The sequence below is a fragment of the Necator americanus genome, chromosome X, assembly GCF_031761385.1.
Source record: "Necator americanus strain Aroian chromosome X, whole genome shotgun sequence".
Taxonomy (NCBI): Eukaryota; Metazoa; Nematoda; class Chromadorea; order Rhabditida; family Ancylostomatidae; genus Necator; species Necator americanus.
This window is the reverse complement of record NC_087376.1, coordinates 23,546,086-23,557,965: the sequence shown is the minus strand read 5'-3', so window position 1 is coordinate 23,557,965 and position 11,880 is coordinate 23,546,086. Positions and strand designations below refer to the sequence as shown.

General features: G+C 43.8%; 5 protein-coding genes across 7 annotated transcripts; 4 read left to right on the top strand and 1 right to left on the bottom strand.

Annotated features, from left to right (window-relative positions):
* Positions 1 to 588: 588 nt before the first annotated feature.
* RB195_025080 (uncharacterized protein) lies at positions 589 to 4,350 on the bottom strand (the record flags this gene model as incomplete). 2 transcript variants are annotated; one of them, XM_064213082.1, is made up of 6 exons in its annotated part: positions 589 to 620; positions 675 to 821; positions 926 to 1,023; positions 1,459 to 1,553; positions 3,948 to 4,147; positions 4,200 to 4,350. In XM_064213082.1, the coding sequence occupies 6 exons, from the start codon at positions 4,348 to 4,350 to the stop codon at positions 589 to 591; spliced, it is 723 nt and encodes a 240-aa protein (XP_064068963.1). The 2 variants fall into 2 exon arrangements, with proteins under 2 accessions (XP_064068963.1, XP_064068964.1); XM_064213083.1 differs by having other exon boundaries at positions 690 to 821.
* An 870-nt stretch (positions 4,351 to 5,220) lies between these two features.
* On the top strand, positions 5,221 to 6,567 carry RB195_025079 (uncharacterized protein; the record flags this gene model as incomplete). Of its 2 annotated transcripts, none has more annotated exons than XM_013447328.2 (1): positions 5,221 to 6,567. In XM_013447328.2, the coding sequence occupies one exon, from the start codon at positions 5,221 to 5,223 to the stop codon at positions 6,565 to 6,567; it is 1,347 nt and encodes a 448-aa protein (XP_013302782.2). The 2 variants fall into 2 exon arrangements, with proteins under 2 accessions (XP_013302782.2, XP_064068962.1); XM_064213081.1 differs by having other exon boundaries at positions 5,257 to 6,567.
* A 2,856-nt stretch (positions 6,568 to 9,423) lies between these two features.
* Positions 9,424 to 10,005, top strand: RB195_025078 (uncharacterized protein; the record flags this gene model as incomplete). The annotated part of the gene is made up of 1 exon (XM_064213080.1): positions 9,424 to 10,005. One exon carries the CDS (start codon positions 9,424 to 9,426, stop codon positions 10,003 to 10,005), a length of 582 nt encoding a protein of 193 aa, XP_064068961.1.
* Positions 10,006 to 10,360: 355 nt separating this feature from the next.
* Positions 10,361 to 10,729, top strand: RB195_025077 (uncharacterized protein; the record flags this gene model as incomplete). Its single annotated transcript, XM_064213079.1, has 1 exon — positions 10,361 to 10,729. The coding sequence occupies one exon, from the start codon at positions 10,361 to 10,363 to the stop codon at positions 10,727 to 10,729; it is 369 nt and encodes a 122-aa protein (XP_064068960.1).
* Positions 10,730 to 11,233: 504 nt separating this feature from the next.
* On the top strand, positions 11,234 to 11,854 carry RB195_025076 (uncharacterized protein; the record flags this gene model as incomplete). Its single annotated transcript, XM_064213078.1, has 1 exon — positions 11,234 to 11,854. One exon carries the CDS (start codon positions 11,234 to 11,236, stop codon positions 11,852 to 11,854), a length of 621 nt encoding a protein of 206 aa, XP_064068959.1.
* Positions 11,855 to 11,880: the final 26 nt, after the last annotated feature.

The window sequence follows — 11,880 nt, the reverse complement described above, 5'->3', positions numbered from 1 at the left end:
CTTTCCTTGAAAGGTCACGCAATGCCCGAGATGCGCAAAAATCTCAAGATCTCCAAAGTAGAATATTCTCCAAAAGAAGAATGCCTTTAAACATTCTTCTGCAGTGCTACGCGCTTCGTTGATGTTTGTCTTGCACCTATGTTTTCTCCGATGGTTGTCTTGCAAGATATTTCTTTTCGTTTTGTTGCTATTTTACTTTTAAGATGTTAAGCGCTAGCACATGGAGTAGAAAAAAAGGTTATTCCTATACTAGTAGCACAATCACTTTGACAAAGAGGGCCCAAACAATGCCAAATCTTGAGTTTTAGAGTGACCCTGCAAACACCGCTTTGGAAAAGCCTTGCAGAGCATAGATGCAAAGGAAATGCTGCACCAAGAAGAAGAGATTTTCCCTAACAAATGGAACTGTTTCAAATAAACGAAAAAAGAACAAAACGCTTATGGTATAATTAAATCATGGAACGCAAAAACGCACGACCGTACTGCGACAAATATCACGTAACAGGCAAAAGTGAAATGAGAAACAATGGTTTAAGTAGGAAATATCTTATTAGGTTTGTTTTCATCGTTTGAGAAGAGTGCTGTAGGTTACGGATCAGAAACCAAACGATCTTTGTGTTCTGCAAGTTGGAAACGTTTAGCGATATCGATGTTACATAAAGAAAGACTTAAACCTCTTGTCAACGGACCACAAGGCGGCACGTTGTCGTATCTGCTCATTTCAAGAAGTGGACTATCTCGGCTATCACTGGACCACTCTTCAATTGGACTGGACCGCTCATACAGAAACTTAACACCTTCAATCAAACGTCCCTTAGTACCTAAAAGGATTACGAAATATAGACCTCTTACCGGCAAACGACTTTTGTTTTGTGAAACTTTCTAAACTAATGTGGTCCAACCACTCAAGATTCTCAAGCCTTACCTGAGTTCTTTTCTTGAAACGTAACTCGCTTTTCACATGGATCAGATCCTCGCCCTGAGCTTGGGTTGCTGCTAACGCTATTGGCTATGCTTTTCTTCCTGAATCACTCGTAAATAATTGTAACGGTTTTATGAGGATGAGTCTCCAGGGAAATGATGAACTACACCAGGAAAGCCGACTGATTCTTTAAGTAAGTCATTTGCAAAAAGACAAAGTATGAAGATGGTATGAGATCATTGCAATCTTGAAAGAGGAGATGAACAAAAACCAAAGGCGAAATGACATGGTCGTAATAGTTAAATATATGAAATAATGTAGACTAGTTTCAGGGATGACACTTCATCCTTTAGTCTGAAACGCAATTTTTGAACTTGATGGATGTTGTCCACCTAATTTCTCAAATAAACAAACAGTATATAAACGAAAATTACATGGTAGCAAAATAACTCAGCTTTTAAATAGAACATAAGATTGTTTCAAAGTTTACAAGCTCATGGAAATTCAAAAGACATTGAGTTGCAACTGCAAATCACCTAGCTGACTGAGGAGTTAGCAAATCCTTGTTGCCAAAAAAAGGATCTTCAGAGTAATGCGATATCGCAGAAGCCATGGTGGATTCTTGCATAATCTGAAAAGAGTTTTGTGTAGAAAGAAAAATACCACTTAGAAATAATATTAAGAAAGGAAGAAAGAGTATCCTCAAGACGGTGGCAGCGAAATCTAGCGCATAGCCGCCACATACTTCATCTGGTAGTTTGTGAATAAATATCTGCGGTCGTACTAAAATGACAGAAGAATTTCTTGAAGAACTTAAAGGATAAAGGATAAAGTTCCTGGCCTTGATCAATCCGCTTGGGATGCGCCCCACGTTCACTTCAATTCAGAATCGTTTGAGGTTTACGAACGTGTATCTGGCCTATACAATGACTTGCGGTGGCTAGCCGATGTGTCAAGTTAGTGTTTTTATCCTCCCAGACAAGTCTGGTATCAATTTATCTACCCCGGAGGGATGAAAGGCTTGGTGAGCACTAGGGCCAATTTGAACCTCCGATCGATTGTGCAGGAAGCGGAACCTCTAACCGCTACACTACACCCGCCCCGAAGAATTTATCTCTTCACAATATATTCGATTTAACTTCTTTACAGAAAAACACTCATAAAATGCTCTCCACAACACGAAAGTAACCTAATCCTTCAAGTATTTCACTACTTTCTATAGAAAATAACGCTATTATACGAATTTTCTCTGAGTGAGTCGTATGCAGGGTCAAGCCTGGTGATGTGACACTACCCTCTCGAATACGACCACCCAACTTTCTTCTTTTCCACCTCCAACGTTCCTGCAACAGTTTTCGGTTGATGCCAATTCGATATATTGGAAATTTCATGTATTTCGAAAAAGAAAAATTGGAAATTATCTGAGGAACGAATCGCAAATGAGAACATCAGTAGCCGACAGCTGACAAAAGAGAAGAAACACCAAGTAGCAGAAGAAGCAAATTAGCTGAAGTACTTCTGGAATGTTGCTATTGAAATGTAATTTCTATTCTGTTTTTATTTTAGAATCTATGAAATGTCTCTAAATATTGATTAAAGAACATAATACGACGAAAAAAGAGAAGAGTCAGGTGCATAGGTCGAATTACAAAGGAACGTCGAAAAAAAAGCACGAGAAATTCAACAATTTGTTCCTATAATATTACAACGGGAAGACGTAGGTTCGAAATCCCGCTGAGTCAAATTTCTGTAGAAGAGCTGGAAACTTAGAACCACTTTTGAAACATGGAGAATTAAATTTAAAGTTGTGTTTAGTAGTTTAAACATGCATTTTGTGGAATTTAATAGCCAAAAAGCTCGGATTCTGTGTAGATTTTATTCAAGGTCACACTATTTTTGGCGCGTGAGCAAAATTAGAATTTTGACAAGTTTTCCATACCAGAAAAATGGGACGGCGTTTTGAAAAATCACTCATACATTTGGATAGAGGGACTAAGGAAACCCCTATGTGCAAAACTCCTTTTCGGATTGATTGGTTCCCTCGAAATTTAAATTGTTTTTTTTTTATTTTTTAAACAACATTTTTCAAAAAAGTCGGGAAAATGTTCAATTTCGTCCCATCAAAATTGCAGAAAGACTAAGAGGTGGAAAAAAAAACAGCGATATGACTGTTTTTAGGGCAAATCTTATTCTATGAAAATCTACTTAAAATTTGTATTTTGGTCCTCTTACGACAAAGTTATTCGCGATCTTCCAGACCAGTGTGCACAGAATCTAAGCTTTGTTGGTAATTAAATTCTATTAAAACCTAGCTTTTTTTTACTGATTTGCTTGAACTGTGGCCAAGATTGGTATTGATATTTATTAACAGCTAACGTTTCGGCGTTTTCGCGTCCGTCAGAGTCTGGAAGAATCAAACCCATTACTGTTTTATCCTCACAAGCGCCTTATCACCTACAGAAAGCATCCAAACGGTAGGCAAACAGCAACACTTTGGTTGGTGCTTACTTCATTAGCTGCACTTGGTAACGCAACAGCCCACCACGTACCACAACTATGAGTCACAAGGGTTTTTTTTTTACAAGAACCTGATGGCCTGCCCCGTAGATCAAAACCCGCACAGACTTTAATATGGGGCTAGTTCGTTTGTGATCGCAATGCACTCATCCTTCCTGTTCATTTTTGAATTTTTGGGGTTGATCCAAAATGACTCTAGCGTTCTGCGTGCTATGATCTCGGACTCGAACGATATTATAGTAACCTCTACTTCTATTTCGGAGTTTTGATGGCTTATCCTAAAGTGTGCCCTAAGCGGGACGGAGAGTTTAGATTTCGCGAGTCCATCTAGATGCTCCTTGACCCGAATACACAGTGGGCGTCCCGTTTCCCCCATATAATCGTCACCGCACAACCTGCACATGATATGACACACTACTCCTGATAGCATGCAATCACATTCAATGCCATACGAGTAAATCACGCAGCTGGGAGCTGTGCAGAGTCGGTCATACGCACAATTACGCACCAGGTGACACTTGAGGTTTGCTGGTGGTATTTCCACACCGTCGCGTCGTTCTGAAATTCTGGTTTTCGCAGACAGCTCCGTACCGCTCTGCTCATGATCACCAGATATGTAAGGTAAGCTGAACAAGATCTTTTCTGTATCATCCACTGCGTCGGATCTTCGAGAAGGTTGTCGTGCTTGTGGAGCAACACAGTCTTCATCTGGGTACCCATTGGATATTGCCACTTTATGGGCCACATTTACAGACCTTACTTTCTTGGCTACTCGATGAAACTCTTGCCGCCGTCCTGGACATGATACCTACCCAACAGATTTCTTCGTTTTGCTGCGATGCACTGAAATATAGTGGATTAGGATGTTCTGCTACTGGGTTTTCGATACCACTTAGTCCTCCATATCCCATTCCGCAAGTAAATATGCACATTGAAGAAATCCAAACAATTTTTAACGGCTTCTCCTTTGTGAACTTAATATGCGGACTCCGCTGGTTGAGAAGACTGAAGCACGTGTTTAAATCTTCCCGTGTTGGGCAGACGACGCAACAGTCATCTATGTAACGACAATATAACAATGAGTTGCTGTCTATTATGGGTGTTTCGATCTTAGACATGGAAGTAATGACAAGGGTGGGTGCCAGCCTTTGTCCCATAGCTGGGCCTCTAAATTGTCGGTAGTACTGTCTCGACCATCGAAAAATAGAGCAATTCAGGCACTCATTTATCGGTGTCATGATTTGCCTAATGGTCAAACCGCACATGTTCAATAAAGTTTGGTTCTGTGCAAGCAGTTCTTGAACAGCCTGCATCGCGAGATCGTTTGAGACGTTCGTATAGAGTGACGTAACGTCAAAGGACTGAATTACACATTCACGTTTAGACGAGGTGCTTAGGTGAGCAGGGACATATTTGAGCAGTTTATTTAGGATTATGTTGAGTAGCTAAGAAATTCTATTTGTGGGACCCAATACCACTTATGATAGGTCTCACTTTAGAGTCACCTGGATTATTCGAAGCGAGGCCGTTTTCAGAGAGTTTGTGGGTTTTTATCATAGTGTATAGGACTGGGCATGCAGGTAAGTCATTCTTGAGACGCGCAGTCAGGTTTTTAGGCCCTGCTGTTCTTGTTGTTTCAACCACACCCTATTCAAACGGCAATATTGTTTTCTAAATTCGTTAGTGGAGGATGGGGCGTATAGAGTTGATGTGGTCGTCGTGGTCGTTCCGGAGTTTCAGTTGATGTGGTCGTGGTGGTCGTTCCTGGATTCTGCGTTGAGATGCTCGTCGTGGTCGTTTCAGGAGTTTCAGTTGAGATGCTCGCCGTGGTCGTTCCAGGAGTTTCAGTTGATGTGGTCGTGGTGGTCGTTCCTGGATTCTGCGTTGAGATGCTCGTCATGGTCGTTCCAGGAGTTTCAGTTGAGATGCTCGTCATGGTCGTTCCAAGAGTTTCAGTTGAGATGCTCGTCATGGTCGTTCCAAGAGTTTCAGTTGAGATGCTCGCCGTGGTCGTTCCAGGAGTTTCAGTTGATGTGGTCGTGGTGGTCGTTTCAGGAGTTTCAGTTGATGTGGTCGTCGTGGTCGTTCCTGGATTCCCCGTTGAGATGCTCGTCGTGGTCGTTCCAGGAGTTTCAGTTGATGTGGTCGTGGTGGTCGTTCCTGGATTCTGCGTTGAGATGCTCGTCATGGTCGTTCCTGGATTCTCCGTTGAGATGCTCGTCGTGGTCGTTTCAGGAGTTTCAGTTGAGATGCTCGCCGTGGTCGTTCCAGGAGTTTCAGTTGATGTGGTCGTGGTGGTCGTTCCTGGATTCTGCGTTGAGATGCTCGTCATGGTCGTTCCAGGAGTTTCAGTTGAGATGCTCGTCATGGTCGTTCCAAGAGTTTCAGTTGAGATGTTCGCCGTGGTCGTTCCAGGAGTTTCAGTTGATGTGGTCGTAGTGGTCGTTCCTGGATTCTGCGTTGAGATGCTCGTCATGGTCGTTCCAGGAGTTTCAGTTGAGATGCTCGTCATGGTCGTTCCAAGAGTTTCAGTTGAGATGCTCGTCATGGTCGTTCCAAGAGTTTCAGTTGAGATGTTCGCCGTGGTCGTTCCAGGAGTTTCAGTTGATGTGCTCGTCATGGTCGTTCCAGGAGTTTCAGTTGAGATGCTCGTCATGGTCGTTCCAAGAGTTTCAGTTGAGATGCTCGCCGTGGTCGTTCCAGGAGTTTCAGTTGATGTGGTCGTGGTGGTCGTTTCAGGAGTTTCAGTTGATGTGGTCGTCGTGGTCGTTCCTGGATTCCCCGTTGAGATGCTCGTCGTGGTCGTTCCAGGACTCCCCGTTGAAGTTGTTGAGGTTATGGTTTCAGGAGTTTCCGTTGATGTGGTCGTGGTCGTTCCTGGATTCTCCGTTGAGATGCTCGCCGTGGTCGTTCCAGGAGTTTCAGTTGATGTGGTCGTGGTGGTCGTTTCAGGAGTTTCAGTTGATGTGGTCGTCGTGGTCGTTCCTGGATTCCCCGTTGAGATGCTCGTCGTGGTCGTTCCAGGACTCCCCGTTGAAGTCGTTGAGGTTATGGTTCCAGGAGTTGTCTTGTTATCGTTATGTCTAGTTCACGTGATAGGGCAACGAATTTTCCTCCCTTATCACTGACGGAGACCTTGATCTTCCCAGATGTACAAATATTGCGGATCTTACGTAGGCCACAGCGTTGCGCAACAGAGAAGTTGAATTCTACGTGTTTTTTGAGAAACCGCTCCAAAACGGAGTATGCTGATGTTACAAACACTCGGAATTTGTTGTCTACCGTTGGGATGGGGTCCGCTGACTTATACAGCATACGTGGGAAGGGCATAGAGGGTAAAGATGCTCGCGCAGCTATTTTATTTTCTTGTCTTCGCTCTTTCTTCTTTTGCTCTCAGTCGCAGCATATCATGAACCAAGTAGAGGCCACCCACGATCCTACATGATACCTTCGCACTTATAGATTGCATATGCGCGAAATTAGGGCCGAAATCCAAAACAAACAGCGCATCAGCTGTGATGAATACATCTCCGATCACAGAAACACGAAATGAATTTTGTGCACTGTTGTTGTTAACAATGGTGCCGTTGTCGTCTGAACATACAGAGGTAGATCTAACAGACTCATTAACCATCTGACGTTGCTGATTTTCTACTAATCGTCTGATCTTTTCCTGCAGTCGAGACTTAGTACTAGACCGAATACAAACACAAATGGACTCTGACTCACCCACTATTCTCCCCCAAATGCGTTCCGGCACAAAACGTTCACAGTATTGTTCTTTATACGTACACTTCTCTGGCAAAGAGAACATGTGATCCTGTTTTGCCTTCAATGCCATACACAAGGATTGTTTTTCGTCATTATGGATCTGCCTGCTTTCTTTGGAGACACCGCTTATCTCGTCATGTCGCTTCTTGGCTATTAAATTCAGGATGAGTTGGTGTTGTTGACAGCGGCGGAGAAAGCGGATCTTTTGTCTCAAAGGAAGAACTTCCTTCACCAGACGAAAACAGCTTGCTAGTGCGTTTCTCAAAATTGCCCATGTTCGACTGTCATGAATCTTGGCATGTTTAATACGCAGCTTTTTTTTGATATTAAAAGCATAGTCTGTAAATCTGACCCATAAAGTGGCAATATGCAATGGGTACCCAGATGAAGACTGTGTTGCTCGACAAGCACGACATGATCAAGAAGTAGATGGCCCAGAAAAGATCTTGTTCAGCTTACCTTACATATTTAGTGATAATGAGCAAAGCGGTACGGACGACGCGAGGGCGTGGAAATACCACCAGCAAACCTCAAGTGTCACCTCGTGCGTAATCGTACGTACGATCGACTCTGCACAACTCCCAGCTGCGTGATTTGCCCCTATGGCAGAGAGAGTGATTGCATGGTATCAGGAGTAGTATATCGTATCACGTGCAGGTTGTGCGGTGACGATTATATGGGGGAAACTCTAGATGGACTCTGAACTCTCCACCCGGGCACACCTTAGAATAAGCCATCAAAACTCCAAGATAGAGGTAGAGGTTACTATAATATCGTTCGAGTCCGAGATCATAGCACGCAGAACGCTAGAGGCATTTTGGATCAGCCCCAAAAATTCAAAAATGAACAGGAAGGATGAGTGCATTGCGATCACAAACGAACTAGCCCCATATCAAAATCTGTGCGGATTTTGATCTACATGGTAGGCCATTAGGTCCTTATAAAAAAACCCTTGTGACTCGTAGTTGTGGTACTTGGTAGTCTGTTGCGTTACCAAGTCCAGCTAATGAAGTAAGCACTAGCTAATGTGTTGCTGTTTGCCTACCGTTTGGATGCTTTCTGTAGGTGATAAGGCGCTTGTGAGGATAAAACAGTAATGGGTTTGATTTTTCCAGGCTCTGACGGAGGCGAAAACGCCGAAACGTTAGCTGTTAATAAATACCAATACCAATCTTGGCCACAGTTCAAACAAATCAATAAAAAAGCTACGTATTAAACATGCCAATATTCAAGCACAGTCGAACATGGGCAATTCTATTACAACTACTTCTGAACTACTCTATGCTACGGAAAATTACATCCTTCATTTTTTAAAAGTGGTTACTAACCCTTTGGAAAAATTTGACTCTGCTCAAACTTTCTTCTCTGAAAAACTATTTAAATTTTTCATCTGGTTCTCTGATAACCAAAACATTGACTCAGCCGTGTGTCGATCTCACGAGGTCTCTTTGTTACATTGTCAACACGTCACACATTTTGAAAGTAAAGTGTTAGGGCTTCCATGCTCTCCATAGGCTTAAAACTAAATACAATATTTTGTAATTTATGTAATAATTTGATGCTATTTATTGTAATATTTCATAATGCATATAATTAGCTAGTACTACGTAATATTTTGTCGTAGTTATCATGCCATTCCCCGTTGACATGATAACCACGACAAAATATTACTCATTTACATTTACATTTACTGCATACTCATTTATTTGTAACCCCCTCCCATCACGACCCCCGATGGGAGAATACCATTACACGCTTGGCCCTGGTCGTATGTTGAATGTTATAAGAAAGAAAATTTTTGATTTTTGCAACAAGATTTAATGATCACAGAACGCGGCGGAAAAACTGTGAGCTTGGATTCGTAGAAAAACAAAATTTACACTTTTCAAAAACAGAGACTTCTCGAAATCATGCAGATTTGTTTTACCAACTTCAAATTTCTTCTCCTATCTTTTTTCCCATTCTTTCTTGTAATTCTTTGCAATAAAGTAATGTTTCCAGCTGGTGTATAATGTAGTGGTGTTACTCCCATATGTCACTCGTGGGATTCGATTCTCTGTTTCATGCTTTTTAGATCTTAGTGGAGATATAGTGGGGCCGGCATATACGAGTCTGATTGCTACCTACACGTGGTGGCCCTGCTTTAACTAAACCCAATAGGCGTTCGAGTGTACGCATTGGGAATGTACGAGCTATATAACCTGCACTGTTATATGGCGAAAGCTTCCCATACATTGCAAAAAGGTGCTGTCGTCCAGCACACTGCCAAAGCCCATAACCTGAAAGGTCAACTGCCTGAAGGGAGCATGGAATCTTTGGCAACAACCATTCGTTTCGTCACGCTGAACTGCCAAACACTATCGAGTGAACTCCAACAAGCCGCTCTATCCAGACTTCTGCGATATCTCTGTGTGCCTTTTGCTGCACTGCAGGAAACACGCATGAGATATCGGCCCGTCATCAGCATCGAAAATTACATCATATACTGCGGCGATGCTGATGAGAACAAAGTAGGTGGCTGCGCGATAGCTGTGAGAAACGATTACAAGAACCTGGTGGAGGAATTCGGCTCAACGTTGTCTAGATGCGCCTTTTTACGACTGCGGGATCGCAGAGGACGTAGAATCCGGATCGCAAGTGCTCACGCACCTACGAAAACCGCTGAGGACAACAGCAAGGACGCCTTCTATGATGAACTCAATTCGTTGATGTCTAAAATACCAAGCCAGCAGGTGGTCATTGTCGGAATCGACGCAATGCGAAGATGGGACTGGAACAGCAATCCGATGTGCTAGGAAAATAGTATTATCCAGCACAGCGCACGTCCGACAACGGTGACCGTCTGGTCGACTTGTGTGAACAGACGGGCCTCATCATCGCTTCCACGTTTAAGAGGAATCATCGATCATCAGCTCACGTGGCAGAGGTCAACCGTTTTAACGCCTGAAGAGCAGCGCAAGCGGTAGATAAGGACTCTTAAGCTTCAGCTCGACTACATTCTGGCGAGGAACATTCCTCAGTCAGATATCCTAAAAACCTAGAGCTGTTTGGGACGTCGCGTTCGACTTTGACCACCGTCCAGTTCTTCTCAGCTTCAAGATACGGTTTCGCAGGAGAAACCGAGGAGTACCTCCTCTACCGAAAATCGACATGACAGGTCTGAAAGACGATGAATGCAGAACAAAATTCCGCCAACGTGTGTCTATTCATGTTGGAGTACGGACCAGGAAGAAGCTTAGCGATGCGAATTCCTTCACAAAGTGCATCCAGGAAGCTGCAAGGGAAACGCTCCCGGTTCTATTGCCGCAGAAGAAGTTTGCCTTTGCATCTGCGGAAACAAAGTCCACATACAATTCTGTATGTGTCGCGCGCAGCGCTGATGACTTCAACCAGGAAAAGCGTCTTAGAAGGAAGCTGCGTCGTCAGCTGCAAGAAGACCGTGATAACGAGTGGACGAGAGCGATGGAGTTTGAGAAATCGTGGGTGGACAGGAACCTTAGAAAGTTTATGCTCTACTAAAACAGTATAGCGGCTCGAAAGATGTTCTCCTATCCTCAACACTGCCAATGGAGTAGCTGTCGGTGCTTACCTTGCTGAACCGGCTAGCACCGTCAGCTCCTGAACTCGAACACGTTCATAGACCGACATATGCAGTTAACGAGGAGCCACCGACCGAGTTGGAGGTCCTGGTCTGTATTCAAAAAATGAAGAATGGAAAATCTGGTGGAGACGACGGGATTGGACGGGAGACGAAAGGATACCTGATTCGTGGAGACACGCTATCATAATTCCCCTCCACAAGAAGTTATTCGTCACGTCAGTTACCCCAGGAATTATCGAGGAATCTCTTTGCTGCGTGTTATGTACAAGGTATTGGAGCGCATTATCCTGGACCGACTCATTAAACATCGCGAAGAAATGACGCGCGACGAGCAAGCTGGCTTTCGTCCTGGCTGATCTACGATTGACCAGGTGTTCATCGTCAGGAGAGTGATCGAAATCTGGCAGCGGTATTCGAAGCCAATGCAACTAACGTTTCTGGACTTTGAAGCCGCGTTCGACTCTCCTCACCGAGGCTGTCTTCTCAACGCGCTCCGCGCAGATGGAGTACCAGGAAAGTTCGTTCGCTTGCTTGATGACATGAATCAACGAACAACTGCTGCAGTTCGAACACCAGCCGGATGTACAACACCGTTTGAAGTGGTAACTGGAGTAAGAGAAGGGGCAGTGGCAGGACCTTTCCTGTTCAATTTCGCAATCGACGACATTATGCGAAGAACAGTCGACCAGTGTCCTGTCGACATTGTCTTAGCACCATCAGAGTGCCCCTTGACTGACCTCGAGTACGCTGACGATGTCGTTATATTCGCGGAAAGCAGTACGAAACTTCAACATGTTGTCAACCTTGTATCGAAGCTGGCTGCAGCTTATGGACTACGCCTACGCCCTGATAAACGCAAGCAGATGTGGATCTTTTTGAGACCACGAACGGGAATCAGGGTGGACGGACAACCGACAGAACTCGTCGATAAGTTCTGTTACCTAGGCTGTACGCTGAAGAACAATGGCAGCTACGAGAGAGAGGTTCAGCAAAGATGCGTTAAGGCCACTTCTGCATTTAACTCCTTAACGAAATGCCTGTGATCGACCCCCATCACCAACGAAGTCAA